At 37.3% G+C, this 18,375-nt stretch overlaps 1 protein-coding gene across 1 annotated transcript in view; it reads left to right on the top strand.

Annotated features, from left to right (window-relative positions):
* OSBPL10 (oxysterol binding protein like 10) overlaps positions 1 to 18,375 on the top strand; it is a 110,421-nt gene that overhangs the window by 25,670 nt on the left and 66,376 nt on the right. The window contains exons 2-3 of the mRNA XM_082295745.1: positions 5,181 to 5,362; positions 7,113 to 7,192. Of these exons, the coding sequence (XP_082151871.1) occupies positions 5,181 to 5,362; positions 7,113 to 7,192 (262 nt within the window). The remainder of the gene's footprint in view (positions 1 to 5,180; positions 5,363 to 7,112; positions 7,193 to 18,375) is intronic.

Below are 18,375 nucleotides of genomic sequence, written 5' to 3'. Positions count from 1 at the left end.
TATAATGAAAAGAATTTTATTGTTTGGAAATGATGGAAAAATGGAAGATTTTTGTCTTTAGTCAGAAGGATTTGTCTGCGCTAGTGTGCAGTATTTGGACATCCATACCAGTTTTAAACTTGAAGTCTGGGATTAGACAGAGTCTGACTATGAAGCATGGACTCCAGTGTAGGCTACCTCTATGAACCCAAGGACATAATTAATACAATACTGCTTTCCAAAAGAGTTGAGGTTGTTCTAGAAGACTGAGTCAGAAACTGAATTGTAGTTGTCCAGCTGAAAATATCTGTATAAAAAACCTCTACACGTTATGGATTCAAACTGGAAGTTGTACAAAATCTGGTCCAGAAAACTGACTTAACTGGGAAAGAAGGGTGTGAGGAGTATTCAAATTGCTAGGAATGCATTACACAGTGGAAAGATTTAGCAACCCTACATTGAAAACTTCTTGGGATTACAGAGTAGTGAAAACATGGGTTCAGATGGTTGGTTTCTGGGATATTTTCAGAATAAGGGAAGAAAAGGAGAAACTTATTTTGAGGTATTTTTTCTGTTGGGAGCATACTTTAGGGTGTGTTGTGGGTTTGCATCCAAGTGATAGCTTCAAGGAGCAGTGCACTCTGTTATAATGTGTAATTGAATGATGAAATATGTAGAAATGTGATTTATTTTTTTATTATTTACTTATCAAAGTATTAATTTCCCCTGGAGAATATGGAAATTATTAATTTGACTGGAAATGGGAAAATTAAAATTCTTCAATCCAGTGAGGTGAGTAAATTACATGGGAAATGTTCGTATGATGTGCTTCTGATACTTACGTGTGTCTTTTAAAATTTAGAAAAGAAAGTTCTCTATTGCCTCAAATCTGGTATACTGTTGAAATGTCAGTTTTTCTCATGGAAGACCTGCTTAGCTGATGTTCTTTGTTGACAGGCTCTAGTGGTAGAGCACTTCCATCTCCTGCTATACTACCAGCATTTTATCACTCCTTAAAGCATAGTCATTGCTTTTTCTTAAAGTCTTCTTGCATAGGGAACTAATAATGAATTATTGTAATACTGTATGATTATATGAGCATCTTATGATTATTACTATAATAAATGCTCATACTAGTGGAAGCAAACCCGGTTGAAGTAGTTTATTAGTACAATGTTTGACCCTTCCCTTCTAAGAGTTCAGAAGGCAGCATAGTTACACTTCCTAGCTTGTCATGCATGTTCTGCTTGACATCTTAAAATTTTTTTAAATGACTATGAATGAATGAGTGAATGGATGAAGGGCATGGTGAAACACAATGAGTGTTTAATTAAGACAGTTGTAGAATTTATAATACTTAGCATTTATGCAGAGAGGGATTTGATTTTGAAATATGGGAAGTAAAAGAGAATTAAACTGTCGTCAGGCCATATTGACAAACTCCTGGGTGGCTTAAAATGTAAGAATTCTGGTAGTGTCAGACTTCAGCTTTGCAGAGTGGGGTGAATGTTTTCGCTTGTAATTGATGTCAGTTGGTAATGGCTCTGCATTTGGTTGGAATGGCAGAGGATCCTGATGGATCCGAGGAGTTTGAGGGAAGCTGGGCCAGAGGATCAGGAAGCTTCTAGTCTTTGAATGGATTTGAATCTGAAGTGAGAAATCTATTGGCTTTTCTTTTGTGAAGTAGCCTGCATTTTCTTGCCTGTAATTTTACATGTCTCTTCTGAACTGTGCTTAAGAAGTTAAAACTGCTTAAAATATGCTTAAGCGGTGATTTTCTACCTTACCTCTAGATGGACTCTTTTAATGACTATTAATTAAAAAAAAAAAGTTATTCTGGTTTTGGAATAACAGAAAAATTCAGCTGTGTTTTGGAAATGTCTTTCAGTAACAGTTATTTCACAATTTCTCTGTAGCACTAATTTTTTGTACAAGAAGTATGACATAACTTGGCTCTGCTACCTCCTGCCTGACTGTTGTCTAAAGAGTACATTTGTTTTTGTCAGTGGTATCTGAGATTTAATTACAGAAATATGACATCATGGGTAAATGTGAGCAAGGCCAGTAGAGAAATAATGGTAAGGTGGCAAGATGAATCAGCTGTAGAGAGGTTAGTGCTGTTATTTCCCTGGTAGGCAGAACAAATGACTTTTAGAAGTTAAAAGAGATCCCTGTCCTTTTGATTCAGCTGCACAGCGCTTCTGAAATGGGACACATATCCTTCTGTTCTGCTTTATACGTGTAATGCTTTTCCATCCTCAGTTAATGAAAGACTCTGGCCTCTGTTTCTTCTGTGTTTTTGTGATGGTCTGAACTGGGTCATCGTTTGGTCTGTGATGCGAGAAAATGTTCTTGAAAGATGCTCCTGTTTTTCCTATCTCTTTGTGTTCCTCCCTCCTCCACCTCCTTTGTATGAAGCCCTGCACTGTTTGATTTGACACTTAATTCCTTATTCCTTCTCTGGGCTTTTTTTATCCTTTTAGCAGTTTTCTAAGTGTGTTATCTCCCTTCTTCTTTTGTGAGGCTATGGCTGTCTGTGCAGTTTATTCTTGTCTTTTTGTGTGATATCACTTTGTGGAAGGTGAAGAGGGGAGTTGCACATCAAACCATAACCTTTGAAAAGGAAATGCTTGATTCCATGTGATGTGAACAGTGTTGCGGCCAAGATGCTTGTGAAAAGTTCCTGGTTCTTTTGGGATAAGAAAGAAGGCAGGATACTTGAGGGTGATGTGAGGGCTTGTTGAGAACTGGTTACCTTTTTCTTTCTTAAAATTACTGCTTGATTTCTACTGGAAACATTGCTTGCTTTTACAGGCTTCTAAGACATCATCACAAAAAACCTAAGGTACAGGGCTGGTGCTGATGTTCTGTACATAAAATAGGTTGTGGTTGGCTAGAAGGTCCAGTTAACACTGCTGCTGTAGCTGTGATAACAAGGATGTGGAAGGATGCTGTCTCTGCGTTTGGGAATTGCAGAATTTGCTGCTGTCTGATGTCATTATGCTGGTAAAGGTATATTCTGTACTTGAATGGCTGGTTTCCTTCCCTGGGGTAGCTTTAAGCCAATGCAAAGCCCATTTTTGTGGAGCTTACAGTCGTTCTGGGAGTGCTTTGCTGGTCTAGCATGCAAAAGTTTCTGAGCTGAAGTGCTTGTAGTGTTTATGTAACTTAATAGATTCTGTTCTAATAGACTCAGAGGCACTTTTTTCCCCAAACCCTTTGGTCTTAATAGGAGAAAAAGAGACTTTTTCTTGCCTCTCCTCTTCTTTCCTTTTTTTTCTCCTCCAGCTGTTGTTCCTCCTTTTGTTAATTGTAGAGCTGTGCTTTAGTAACCACAGTGGTGATTTCCGAGGTAGTAACCAATTAAAAATGGCCAAATAACAAAGGCTGAAATAAATTATTTGTACCTGAACAATAGAAGGACAATGAAATTATAATGAGGATGGCACAGGTTCGGAATGAACATCACTGCATGTAAAGTCTAGACTTGTTTGCTGAGCTCGGAGATGATGGGGAGAAGCATTAGCTCTAGGGTCAAGCTACTGTGTAATTTCCTCAGGGGCATGGCATCACTTCTGTCTAGTGCTCTGTTTTTTCTCTTAAGTATGTAACAAATATTCCCAAAATGGACAAGGAAAAATGAGAATGAGCAAAATTAAAATTTACTATGAAATTTACAAGTCTGACTTCTAAAAAAAAAAGTTTTCCAGTTCTTCTGTCTTCCTCTGCAGTTAAGTGCATTGTTTTCTCCTACTAAGCAACCTGAAGAGAAAACATGCTTTGTGAGTGGGAGAGTAGTATTTTAAAATAATTTAAGAGTCAAACACAACAGGGAGGTTATGAACTGGTACAATACAAGTCAGTAAGGTAATCTGAAATGTTGACAGTTTCCTTTTAGGGCATCCTTATTTTTAACTCTGCTAATGAAAATGTGGTTGGCATTCAGCCTGCCATTCCTCTAGTCCTTCTTTGTGGTGAAGATAACCTGTAGAGGGAAGGTGAAGTGATGTGCTACATGATTAGAAAAGGGAGGCTTTCCATTTGTTTCCTGAGGGAAAGGATGCAGAAGTGCTTGTGGGAGATGGAGTCAGGGCAGAAGTGAAGGGTGTAGTGATGCCCTACCTTAAAATTCCTTGGGAGAGGATTGTTAATCTGTAAGAATTGGCAGAGAATTTGATCTTTGCTCTGATGCGAAGGCAGTGGCAGTAGAGTTAAACATAACCACGGCAAAGGAAGGGGTCCCAAGCAAAATGTCTGAAACTCTATAAATCTTAGGCAGTAACTGCCTGCATAACGTCCAGACTTACTTAGTGTGAATAAAGAGAGAAGCAGACCAGCACCAATAACCGCAGGCTGTGAAGACAATCCTGGAAATATTCTGCGATGGGAAAGGTTAGAGATATTCTGCATATGGGGATATTGTGAAACAGCTGAGACAAAATGCTTCTTTCAAAACAAAGTGGGTAACTTGAGCAAATTTGGGATATACAAAGCTACAAGAGTCTGAATAATCACAGTTTCCAAAATATTGACCTGTGATAATGTTATCTTGGAGGAACAGTCACAAATAGTATGTATTACAAATGCTCACATTAGTGGGATTAGCCAGATTGTTAGGGGTGTTTTTTTTAAGAAGCTAAGGGGGTGGCCTGCATTTGTGTGATCTTTGCTCTAGTCTGTTGAGGGTCATAGCAGACTGACCTCCATGTGAGCCAGGAGGTTGCTGTCTGTTCCCCCTTGGTCAAGGGTTACTGTTAAATCATTGTTCTGTGTAATAGCATAGAAGATTGCCAGAGGGAAATGGAATTTAGGATCTGTGCTGTTGTGAAAAATAGGTATATTTGTGGGGGGGAAAAAGTTTTCTTGGGGCTGACCCACCAACTTTGAAACACTTTTACTTTCATTTAGTGCACTTGGGCAACCCAGTTAGTTTATTTTTTGTTTGTGTGATCTTTCGGTCCTAGCTGTTGGTTTATTGCGCAATGGCTTATGTTATGAATAAAAGAATAGATCACCTATCCCTGAAAAGCCTAGCCTAATGATCAAAATAAACATACCTTATAAAATTGTGACTACAAAAATTACTTTACCCTCATTTGTATATTTATGATCTTGATTTAAGATCAATGTGTGCCCTTCTTTGGGTAAATGCATGAAAAACTTCTGCAGAAACACAATATGCTTGTAATTTCTTTCAACAGGTACTTTGTGCTGGACTTTGAGACAGGGATTCTGCAGTATTTCATGAATGAACAAACTAAAAACCAGAGCCCGAAGCCACGAGGAGCCTTGTCTTTAGCTGGAGCTATAATATCGCCCAGTGATGAAGTGCCACACATGTTGGTGGTCTACTCTGCTAATGGAGAGATGTACAAGTTAAGAGGTACAGTGCTGCTCACAGTGCCAGCTGAATTGTTCTCCTCTCCCACTCCCACTTCTGCATCTCTTCTCTCATGTCTCATTTCTCTTTTACTTCCCTGTGCTGTCAGAAAGTAGTGGCTATACAGCTCTATTATACTATACATTTTTTAAAACACAGTGGAGGAGTGACCTGGAGTTTAGTACATGTGACTTTACAATGTATAGACTTTCAGGGCTGGAAGGTACCTCAAGGTGGCTTCTGTAATCTGTTACTGTGGCATTTTGATTGAATGCTATATCTTATTTGCTTCCAAAGGAAGAAGCTGCTTTCATTGCTGTCCACAGCATAACATTTGTTTTCTAGTATTGTTCTCCCCTGCCACCACCCTGCAGATAACATGCAGTAATGAATCTGATGATGGGTCAGAGAAGGGAAAAATGTCAGTGGGAGGCTGCTAGAATGTTATGTTCTTATCAGTCTTGGAGTAATTGAGTGCACCTGTAACATGAAATTTTCCCTTCCCTTGTTCCCAAGTATAAGACAGACAATATATGGCATACAGAAGTGAAGTTACTTTGGAATATTTACAAAAAAGGAAGAAAAAAAAAAGAAAAAAAGCAGTGTTCTGATTGTAAGGTGTTGATTGATCATGATGCTTTCATATCAAAGTAATATATAAAAAATAAACTGTTATTAAAAAAAAATGACATGTAATGCACTGTAACAAAAGTATTCTTAGTTTTATACTGACCACAGTGTATCAGTTGTCCAGCAGGACCGAGTATGCAGAAGTCCCCTGTGGTACAGTGTGTTGCTCTTTCATACACAGAACTGAATTCATGAACAGCCAGGGAGAATTTCTGTTAAAATGCTTTGAAAGTTGCACAGCTAGAAATCATGAACACTTGTTGTTTCATGATGCTTTTCCATCACTTGAAATTATCAAATGCTTACAATATGCTGCTTTAAATTTAATGATGTCTGTGAATTTGATTAAAATCAGTAAGCAATTTTTATGCTGAGTCACTAACCATTAAGATACTCAATAGCAGAGGAAGTAAGAGAAAATACTGAAATTATCAACTCTGCATTGTCACTTAATGAGGAGTCCTGTAGTAGTTGTTTGTTTAAGAAAAAAAAAAAAGCCTCTCTCCTAAACAGAGTTACTATATTACACAGGAGCCATCTAAGAGCAGACAAACTCTTCAGTAATTTTTAAAGCTGGTTTTTAAAGATGTGTGTGGGGGAAGTAGTGATTTTTATTCCTGTGTCTTTGTGTGTTCATGACATGGGTTTAGGGAGAGATTTAGTTGAACTCCATTAAAGGAGCAGCACTTAAGTATCTGGGGAACTGGTAGCTTGTCTGGTAGCTGATTGACAGCTACCAGAGTGTAGAGCTTTTATGGATTCAGATACTATGGTGTGGCCCTTGTCTGTCACAAAGACAGACAAGTAAAACAAAAGTGGATGAAAAATTTTAAACAAAAATGTCATCTTGAGGTAGGTAGTTCTGCTTTTACTAATGTAAAGGAGATAACTATGAAGAAGACTCATAAGCTTATCTCTTCCAGCTGGCCATAGCCTTTTAAGTACAGGTTTAGATTTGTTGTTCTGAAAAACTTAAGCGTACTTAACGTAGCATAACTTAGGATTTATACTGCATCCTAATCAATAATTAATCTTTCCCCCTCTGCCCTGCTCTGTCACCTCTTGTGCAAAAAAGAGTATTGATTTATGTGGGATCCCCTGCATTTTCTTGTTTCTGTTCTAGCTGCTGATGCAAAGGAGAAACAATACTGGATAACTCAGCTTCGATCCTGTGCCAAACATCACAAGGAAAGTGATTCTAAGGTAAATAATTAAGAGTGAGAAGTAGCTATCAAGTTTTAAGTGGTGTAGGTGAAGAACAGCATGATCTGGATGATAGATTGACTGCTGTAATTAGTGGGTGGATGTTTAGAGGGTTTTGAGTAAAAGCAGCAAGTTGTCATTTGTCACTAACTGGAACAGGCCATCTTAATAAATAAACATTGTCCTATTTATGAGAAATTAATGAAGTGCATGGTTGAGTACCGAGTGATGTCCTGATTAGTATTTAAAAGTGTTAACTAATATTAGTTTAATTTTATAAAATTTAGTGACTTTTATTATAGGAAACTTCAGATAGATGTTAGCAGCAGTCAGTCTTCATCTTTGTTACAGAATGGGAAAGAGCTCATCTTATGAAGATTTATATTATTTACATCTCCTTGGAAGTAATTGTCCACAATTTTGTCCTCAAATAGCTAAATATTTTGGACAGGTAAAACAACTAACCATGTAGACTTGAAAAATAGCAAAATGATGGATTGAGGCTGTCTCCTACCTCTAAGTAAAAATGGCATGAATCTGTTTAAATTCTAATACGCTTTGAAAGTGGAAGATATTAAAAATAAACAAAATCCTCCATTAGAAATAAGTAATTTTTGTCTTCATTTATGGTTTTGGTGTTAATGCTAAGCCTTGCACACAAAAATTACTGCTCTTCAGTCCTTGAAGCATTTCTGTTGATATCTTTACAAGAAAAAAAAGATTGCTTTTCTCATGACTAATTGTTTGCTATATTAAGAAATGAATATAGCTGCAAGCTGAAAGGATTCCTCACTGCTCTGAGATGTTGAGAATATCAGTGTTCTGTTAACTGCAGTCAAAGTTGTGATCCTGAGTATCTTTAAAAGCTGGGCTTTGAAAAGATGAATGGTGTTTTTAGGAGACTTCCATTTATTGAAATTAGTGAAGTAAAAGCAGCCTTTTCTTGTTCTTTTTGACTGATACAGACTTTTCATGAAGCAACTGGGGTACAAATAAAACCCTTTTTGAAGGAGAATTAAGTAGCTTGAGTATTTCAGTACTTTTAAAGTTCTTACGCATGGCAATTCAATATTGTTTTTATACAGATGTGGCCCAGTACTAAGAAAGATGCAATGCTACTTGATCAGGGTACTCTAACACTTGCTGTTGATTTGCAGCTCCTGTGCCAGTGATATAAACTTTTTATACTCAATTCTCACCAATGAATTATTCCTCAGTATGTTTTCTGTTCACTTCTTAAATGCATTTAAATGTTTAGAGCATCTATAATGTAACTGTGATGAGGAGGTAAAACTGCTGTGATATGGTATGGGAGACTTGTGCAATGGCATACGGATTCTTACTCTTCTACACTCTATTAATTTCTATAATATTTCCTTAATACTGGCTTTGTTTTTATTCTTTTGCCTGCTTGTGAGAAATTATTCTATTTTAATAGCAAAATCTCATTTAGAATGGCAGTAATTTAGTTGAAGCTGATGTTTGTATAACTGAAGTTGGGATCACATTTCCTCTGTAGGTAAAAACTGTTGCACTTAGTAATAGTTTAGTAATAATTAGTAATAATTTCTGTTCAGGCTACTTTTCCACATTGAACTCCTTCAGTTAGTAGTAGTATCTTCGTATTTTGATTTGTTCTGAATTAATTAGAGTGTCAAGAGAAAAATCATGGTGTTACAACAGTGAAAATAAACAGCAGTTAGTAGTGGTCCAAAGAAAGCAAACAAAATTTTAGAAATTGTCAGGAAACAAAAGGGATAATACTTAGACTGCTCTAACTCTGTCAGTACTTGCCATGAATACTTTTATCAGTCCCCTTCCACTTCTGAAGTGAAAAATCGGAATGGGAAAAATGAAGTACCTTTCATCATACTTGTTATTCTTCTGTACAGGATGAACTCTGTGTGATGAAATTTGACTTCATTGTAGTCTTTTTTTCTGGTCATGAGAATGGAAAGGGCAAATCAGTATAGTAAGTGCTCTGCAGTGGCTGAATAGGAAGTATTTGCTAGCTGTTAATAATAATATTGGTGTGGGGAGCTTCAAAGAAAAGGAGTTGAAAACAGGCAAAACAAAGAACCAAAAAAAACCCCCAAAAGGACATGAATAGAAAGTGGAGATTATTTTGGGATGCTTTGGATGGCAGAAGTGTTTATAGTTTTGAAAAGTATTTGAAAAGCAAAATGTTATTAGAAAGTCTTGGCTAAATGAGTGGGAAGCTAGTAAATACAGAGAGTTTCTGTCACAGAAGATCTAAGGCACAGCTTTTGGAAACAGGAAGGGTTTAGAATGGGGAGCATCTCACTGGACTATTTGTATTCTTGCATAGTGACCAACAATGCTGTGGTTTGTTCCTGGTTCCTATGCTCATTGTGCAAGAAAATAAAAGGATTTCCGTGTCTGAGGGGTGGTGGACATATGTACCAGAGGAACTAAATGAAAGAGTATTTCAGATAATAGGAAGAGGGTTCTTGCATTTTTCTTAAAGACCGATGAGTTACAGAAACTTGGCATAGGAAGTTGGAGTATGGATACACTTTGGAATAGAGGTGTTTTAATTAGCTTGAACCTTGAAAATAGAAACGCTAAAGAAAACTGTTTTTCTTAGATCTGTGTTACAAATCAGGCTAGGTCACTTTTCACGTGTGAAAAGTGCTTTGTTAGTGAAGCACTTTTAATTCTCTACTTTTGTAAGCCGCAGAGCAAATAGAGGATATATATCTTCTGTATGTTTAAACTTAACAGTCCAAAAAATAAAGTGTCGGGAATTTATGTGCTTTTGATGATACCACTGATGACTCTGCTTCTTACTCCAGAAGTGGACTGTACTTGAAGCAATTTCGTGCTTACCTGTTCCTAGAAACCTTTCTTGTGACAAGATATATCTCTTGGTTTTAATATGCTTGTTTCTTTTCCCCCTCCTATCTTCTCAGTATTAGAGTATTAACAGAGAAGAATATTATACCTGGTTTTAGCATTGCATGTAGTACTAACTTGAATTTCATCTACAAGTAAGTTTAAAAACTTCTCTCTGCTTTTCTTTAAAAAGGAAGGAATCAAAAGCTTTAATGCTGCAATGATTAGACTTTGGAGGTCAGATATTGTTTACAAGGTAGTAATCCTTCACAGAAGTTCTAGAAACTAGAAAAAAAAATTTTTTTTTTTTTTTTTTTTTTTTTTTTTAAATTTTCCTCAGAGTTTCTTACTTCAAAACCACTGCCTGGTAGGAGGTAAGAGAAGCAAGAACTGCTTCATTTCTTTGTGATTTTTTTTTTTCTTTCTTTCTCTTGTAGGTGATGGTAGTTTATACTAAATGATTATTAGCATGGGAATGGAAACATGCTCTATTATATATTTTAAATTTACATAAAATAGCATTCTGCTGTTTTTAGCCACCTAACTGTTTCTTTTGTGTTTAGCGAAGGGACTGGAATTACATAGAAAGGTCTGTAATGACACAGAGAAGGGTATATGTTGGACTTACTCTGGCATAATGGAGGACTTCACAAAAATCTGTGGGTTTGGGTTTTATTAAAATAGCTCTACCATTAATAGGACTGTCATGGTGTTATTTGTTGTTCTGCTGGCAGCAGGGCTGGATCTCTTTATTCCTCCCTCTCCACGTACTTTAAGGGCTGTAGTAAGTGAAAACTGCAAGTTACCTGTCTCTCATAGTGCTGTTAGGAACAGGCAGATACTCATGTGTTCTGAGCTTCTGGAGTTTGAACAGAATCCAGAATCTGTCTCTGCTGGGAACAGCATCTGGAAAGTTGGAACCTGAGTGTGTGTGCCTAGCTTCTACAGATTAAATTCACCTTTTTCACAGGAATACTGAGATGCAGAAATTTTGAGCTGTTCTTTAGGATTCATACTCTTGAAGGAGGTAGAATGGGAAGTGAAAAATATGCAGTGATGGGTATATTTTATGTTATGCAAGTGGGATATAGTTTAAATGTGAAAAAAATAGTGGGATAATCAGGCAAGCAGTGGGAATGTTCCCAAGAATACCAGTGAAGTAACTCTTAGTGACAGGTCTTTCATACTGGAGAGAGAACACATTTTTAGATCTTGAATAGATATTATTGGAAGGGAATTCATAGAAAAACATGATAATTTGGAGGATGTTTTTCAAAGCTGAAGCTGTGTCACTGTTTCTGTGAAATACTCAGAGAAGAGCATTCCTTCTTGCTGCACTGGATCTAGATCAGCGCTGGTTTCCTTTCTTTTTCGCAGCTACTCCCTGCTTCAAAATGCTACTGAATGACTTGCTGTCGTGACTGTTCTTAAAGCTTCAGCTGGGGATTGGAGTGGTGAAAGAAATTAAATAGAGAAGTGATTGAAAAAAGAAAGAAAACGTTGTATACTAAACACTAAATTTAGTTGTATCCTAATGAATGGTCCAAAGGTGAGCTATACAGTTAATGGATGTAACACAAGCTAAGTCTCTGACTTTGTTTTAATTAAATTTTACATGGTAATGCTAAAAAAAACAGTAAAAGGAAAGTGTTCTCTGGCAAATAATTCCCATGCTGTCAGATAGTCTTAATGTTCTTCCCATGCAAGTTTCATTTCACTTAATTACAGATTGCTCAACCTCCACAAGTGCCAAATCAACTGTATTGGAAGAAATCTATGTCTGGATAGGATTGCTGGTTCTTTTAAACTATTCTAAGTGAATATTTTGTACAAGCTTTAATTAAGCATTAGTCAAATTTGAATTCAGTGATATAAAATGCTTTCAAGAAGGAGTAGGCTTATGCATAATTTTTGTGGTAACTTCCAAGAATAATTTTGTATCCAGAAATTGTCACAAGCTTTTTAGTTCTTCTGTTTCATACTCCTTTTTTCTTGAGTGTTCAATGATTGTGGCTGTAAAAGCACTACTGAAAACAAACACCCAGGTTTTTAAACCGGCTCTTAATGCCAGTGTGTCGACTGGTTGCTGGATTTGCATATAACCCTTTTATATCTCAGTGTGTCTGTATCAGGAATGTGACAGGGAACAGAACCTTTATCTTGTGAAGTAGCTTCTGTGCTCAGATGGTAACTTTCAGCTTAGGTCTGTGTTAGAATAAGGAGACAGACTCTCTGTTGCTTCAGCTTTTGGTTGGAGCTGCACAGTAAGCTAGCTGCTTAAAACTGCATGGTGTGGATTCATCTTTAAGCTGAATTCATTTGCTGATTCCGTGCAGCTATAAATTGCAGTCCAGTTCTCTTCCTTCTGCTGCCACCTTTTGTATGGGTTTTGTGATGTTTCTGGTTCTGTGTTAACTTGGGCATCAGAAACAGAAAAAATGGCATCTTACTAAGAAGGGCTTAGCTCTCTGACCAGCTCTCTGAGGAATGTGTCTCTCTCTGGTTCTCTACTTGCTTACCTCTTTGGAATAATGGTGGGAAAAAAAAAAAGTCCAAACCTGCCCCTTTCAGTGTCAACTGCAGTAGCAGTTTAGCTGTAATGTGAAACAGCACCTGCAGTAATGCCTCAAATTTAACACTTTTATCAAATCATTATGAGGCAGATGTGTAATTTTTCTCCACAGCTGGAAGAATGGCTATCATAGAACTTTCGTTTTTATTGGGTTTCTTCTTGCCTTATTAATGAATGGCCTCAGAGATACCTTTGCATTTCTAAGTGGATCATTGGCTGTGTGTTTTTAACATCTGCATGATAACTGTTTTCATAAAGCCAGATTAGTGAAAATTTTCAAGTCTTTCTCAGTGTTGTTTTGGTTCTTCTGTGCACATCAAATTGCTTTGCCTTTTGAGCTTCGCTGTTCCCTCCATTGGTATGCTTGTCTGCTTCCTTGTCTTATCCCTGACCTATAGAAGTCAACTAAAGAATCGCACTTCTAATTAAAACATGCACTGGAATCCTTAGAGTAGTGAGGCTGAGAAGGAAGCAGTGCTTGGCTGTTGATAGGTGTGTGTTTGACATCTTTTTTTCCTCCCTTTGGAAGCTACGTGAAAGGAAGAGTTGCTTCCAGAATTTTTCTACAGAAATAGAAGAAAATCCATTTAGAATTGAACATGAACTAGCTCAAATGATTCTTGATGAAGAAAAGATTTTATGGTGGAATGATTATCATAGTCTCTTGCTTAAGAAAAAGACATATATTGCCTTACTGAAGATGATGAAGCACTATGATATTCTATCAGAAAAGTTAATGCCATAGGTGGTGCTTGACAGAAATGTGCAAAACATCATAAGCTGGTCCCTTTGCAGTGCTGAAGTTTGAATGTTATGTAGATTCTGTCATTTGCATTTTAATATTTGTGAATGATTATAATGTAAATGAAGCAGAACTGTGTCTACATTTATCTTTTATCAGTGTTTGTTTACTTAGGATGCATTGGAAAAGAAGTAGATGGGAATTAAGATACTGAATGGTGGTGTCTCAAAATTGTAATTACTTTCTAATAGTATGTGACTTCCCATAGCTCTAAAACTGCATGCAGGGATTGGTTTTCTGTGCTGTATATATGCAGAGGAGTAAAGGAGTGTCATTTTGTTATTTAGTGTTTTGAGAAAAACATCTGTGGCACAGTGCCTGTGAAAATGATGATTATCAACCATAAACAGATATGACAATTCACTTCAGAAATTATTTTGTTGATCTCTGGAACATTGCATTTACTTTCCAAAATAAACAAAACTGTTTGCTTCTGGTAAATGGTGAAAAACACTTCAGCTTCTTTGTGAGCAGGAAGGGCAATCTCCAGGGAGAATGAGTCATGAAAACAGGAGTATAGTTCAAACTTACTGTTCTGTAATTCCATTATTTTAATTGTTAGGATTTTTGATATCCAAATGGAAGCATTTGGATCAAAAGCAGTATCTTTTTTGTCTTGGGGATGGACAGTCTGCTAAAATAAAAATCTTAACCCAAATCTGTGTTAGCTAAGCATACTTTAGCTAGCTTTAGGTCATAAAACCTGTATGAATGCAAGTTACAAATTAATCTTTTATTAGCTTCTTTATTATTCTTTTATTTGCTTCATTGTATTAGCAGACGAAATGTTGGTGCAATGGTAAAGTGTAGCCTCAGGAAAGAAAATTTGCAGTCCTTTTGGGTTGCTTCAGCCTGTGGATTTCTTGATTCATTATTGGCACTATGCACTAATTGTTGAAGAGCTTATGACTTCCTTTCATCAGACTTTTCACTGTCTTTTTATTTATTTAGTTGTGAGCCAGAAAGCAGTGAGACCAAAGAAAATCATATGTGATAATAATTAGAGGGGCAGATCGGTCATACGAGCAGTGCTGGGGGAAGAGCAGGGGATTAGGCATACAGGCCCATCATTGCTTTGATTTCCTGTGAGAGTGACTTTAATGACTGTTGTGGTATGATGTATAATTAGAGTGCTTTTAGCAGTGGAAAACTTCACATAGGTTTTAACGTTTTAACAAAAACGGAAAATTCTGATTTTTGCACAGCTGTGTGTCAATGCAAAAGGGATGCTTGTCATTCCCAGTGTTTAATCTCAAGAAATTCTGCAAAAGAGGAGTCAAGTATTTGGCTAGGACATAGGTGATGACAATGTGCTGTAAAATTCAAAAGTGCCTGAGGGTCTGAGTATGCAGTTCCTGGAGTTCTCTTCTGGCAGTGACAGGAAGAAGCTGTCAGAAGGAGTTGGATGCTTCCCCTGTTTCCTTGGATGCAGCAGGCACAGTGCTCTGCTGCTGTTCTCTGGGGCAGTGGGAGGAATGGAGTCCAACTTGAAAAGGTTTTGAGTCGTTATAACAGCTGCCTCCTGCAGACATTCACATGCATACTGACTGTGACTGATTTTGCAAGTTTTAAGATGCAAATGTTTATGTTTGTCTGGGGCCTTGCCTAGAGATAGCTTCATGGGTAGCCAGAGGTCCTGGTGCTAAGCTCATTTAAGGTTTGTATGTTACAGATACCCTCTAAAGAGTAATACCAAATTTAGGTGCTGGAGTATTTGTGTTGTGGGCTGGTGGAATTTTCTGGCACATTGTTTGGAAATGTTGGGTCACTATAGGTGGATGAAGGGTATAAAGGGACAGAAAACAAAGAGGTGGGGAGAACTTGCTTATAGACCTGTAGGAGCTGATCATGAACCAATGTATTTGGCTCTGATACTTTTCACAGACTGTATGTGCAAATTCCAGAATCCAGTCTCTCCGACTGGATGAGCTACATAGGATTGGTAACTATTCTGTGCTGCGAGGGGAAGCAGGGGACTCTAGGAGACTTGCTGGCAGAGGTGATATCTCCCTGGAGATCCCGTAGCTCCATGCCTTGCCCTACAACAGAGCTGAGTGTCACACGCACTGGGCAGGGGATTATGGGCAACCTTTGCCAGGCTGTGTGCTTGTGTATGTAGAGATTTGAGTCTACCTAGTGTCCCTATAGCAGGACAGCCTTCTTGAGCTGTCTGAAACTAGAGCATTCACCCATGACTGAAACTAGAGATGGGCTGTTTTTTCTGTTTTTTCTCTCCTGCTCCACTGATCCCCAAACTCCGCACCCTAAATGACTGTTCACCAGAAGTTGCTGTAAGCTGCCACATACCTTGGCAAAACTTAGGAAAAGCCATCTTAAATGCACTGTGGTCCCACAGTCTCTTCTGTCTCTAGTCACAGTTCAGGAGCGTAGGTGATGTAGCCCTGTGAGTTCTGAACTAGAGCAAATGCTGCAGGGGAAAAAATCCTGATGTGGATTAAGAGACTCAAATGATGGACATGCCTGTTTCTTGGAAGTGTGTTCATTACTTACATAACCAGTTAAAAAAAATGGCAGCTAGCTAGCAACTTTTGTAGTAATAGTTCACTATCAAATTTATGACTCAGGTGTAAATGGGGTTTGGTGAAAGGCATATCATGTTAGTTGACGTGGGAGAAAATGTAGGGCAGGAGCTGCAGTCAGCAGTTGTCTGTTGTGATCCATGGGTCAGCTGCAGATGGTTCACTGCAGCTGGAAACCCTATCTTGAGGAAAAATAGCATTGTATTACCAAATAATATAGTGTAGATACTAACTTTAGAATGTGTATGCATTTCAATTTATGAACGTATTTCTCAAAAGTGTGCGGGTTAAATAAGATTATTTATGCAGGTTTGTTTTTTCCTGAAAGCTGACTTGTTCCTAGAATACCTTCTTGATTGTATATTGGTTTTTTTGTGCATGGATTTTTCAATATATGTTTTGTGTTACTTTTGTTATGTGCAGATCTATGGCTCTCCATCAAGAAAATCAAAACATAATAAAACTCTACCTCTCGCAGAATTTTTTTTGTTTTAAGTGAAACTAATGGGCAAACTCACTGTTTTACACTGCTGCTGTTCATCTGAATTTTAGGATCTGTTTAGCTATATGAAATTAGCAGCTGTGTATTTTTATTATTGTGGTAGTATAATACTAAAATGTCAGTGATTCTCAAAGGATTTCATTCTAAAACAAAAATAACTCATATTAACCTGGAAGATAAGTTGATTTTACAATTAAAAAATTAAAATGATCTTGTTTTTCCTCTGCACCTTAAATTTAGTTTAGAAGTATTCTGATGCTAGTCAGTTTGAAAAACAAACCTTAGTGAAGTATATTCTGCTCTTATATACTAGGAGTACCCTTTTTCTGTGGAACATGCGTTTAAAAAAGGAAATTCAGTCTCTCTTACCCCTTTTTTCTCCCAAATAACTTTTCATCTGGCTCTTATTTTAACTGTAGTTATGTCTAAGCCATGCTTTCAAATGGAAGATGAATTTTAAACCTGGCAACCTTCTGTGCCCTTCTGACAAATTACACCTCGTGCTGCTTTTTTGCCTTAGAGTCAAATCCAGTTTTAATGCAATTGTGATTTATCAGCCAGGATGGATAATTTTTGAAAAGATGCTTATTATTGGTAATCTTATTGGCCATGGTAGCAAAGAATATATTCATTTCAAAAACAGTCAGACCATCATTCTTGGAAGCATTTGTAAATGTTAAGTCTAGACCAATGGAATAATAATGATTTCTATGAGATTAGCAGCTCTTTGCACACTGGCAATGTGATAATCCATTTTTTAAGCCTTCAAAAATCTAAAGTCTAGTTTTGTGTGGCGGTGGCAGAAGGATTGTGTTCTTTCTTTCCCTCCTTCTCCTTGGTAGTGCCAGATAATCTGCCTTGTCCTTTACAGTCAGTGTGGTGGTAACATGAGGCCTGACTATTTCCAGTGCTAGTTGGAACCTGTGCACCTTGGTTTGAAGTATTTTAATGAAATTACTACAGAATTACCAAAAGTGACCTGTAAGGTATAAGAAGAGAGATTATACTCAAGGAATACTTCTGTGCACTCACCAGCAGGCGCAGGAGAAGTATCTCATGTTGATGGTGACTGTCTTAGCAATGCTGTAGGTTGCCACTGTTATTTGTGCAGGGTTTGTAGGAGACGTGAAAAAGTGCTTTACCCATGGGGCTGTGTATTTACTTCACTGTCTTAAAGTGCTACTAAATGTTACTCTCTGAATTGGTTTGTGTTTCATGAGGTAGAAGTTACTCTGTTTTAACCTTACAGATGCAATCAACAGTTCAAATAGAAGGGAAAAGCTTTTTTATATTGCACTTTTATATATGATGTCCCATGGTGCTCTGGTGCTCATCTGAGCTTGATTAAGAATTGGTGTCCTGTATACCTCCAGGATGATTTGTGTTTGAGGTCTGCAGAGAACAAACGGAGATAGCAACACTGACAGAGGGTTAGATAAAAAGAGAAGAAGTTCTTTAACATCATGACTGATTTTATAGGTTGTATGTTAGAAGTATTCATACTGCAGACACTGTTGGAGATTTATTTCTGGCCTTTTTTGTATATTGGGTTTATCACAAGCTTATTCCAAAACAAGTTGATTTCTTCAAGCCATGTTTTGTCTTTTATCGTAATGTTTAATTGGTGTATGGATTGGCCTTGCCAAAATTGCATCTGATGTTGAAAACAATACTACACTGCTTCAGAAGTTCATCGAATGAAAGCATTAAGATTTTTTTTCTTCCTTGCTGTTCACACCAGTTTGGTGAATTGTAGGTCAATGGTTTCATAAAAAATATTTGTGTTGGCATTGTTGTTACTCTGTCTGCAAAATCCTTCCTAAGCTTTCCTAAAAAGTAGGATTGTAAGAACTAAGCAGCATGTTATTATGTAAGAATTTGTGAAGATTTTTGCAAAGGCCAATTTCAGGC

This window comes from Coloeus monedula (assembly GCF_965178545.1).
Source record: "Coloeus monedula genome assembly, chromosome: 1".
NCBI classification, from domain to species: domain Eukaryota; kingdom Metazoa; phylum Chordata; class Aves; order Passeriformes; family Corvidae; genus Coloeus; species Coloeus monedula.
The sequence above is the reverse complement of the archived record's forward strand: the minus strand, read 5'-3'. Positions and strand labels throughout refer to the sequence as shown.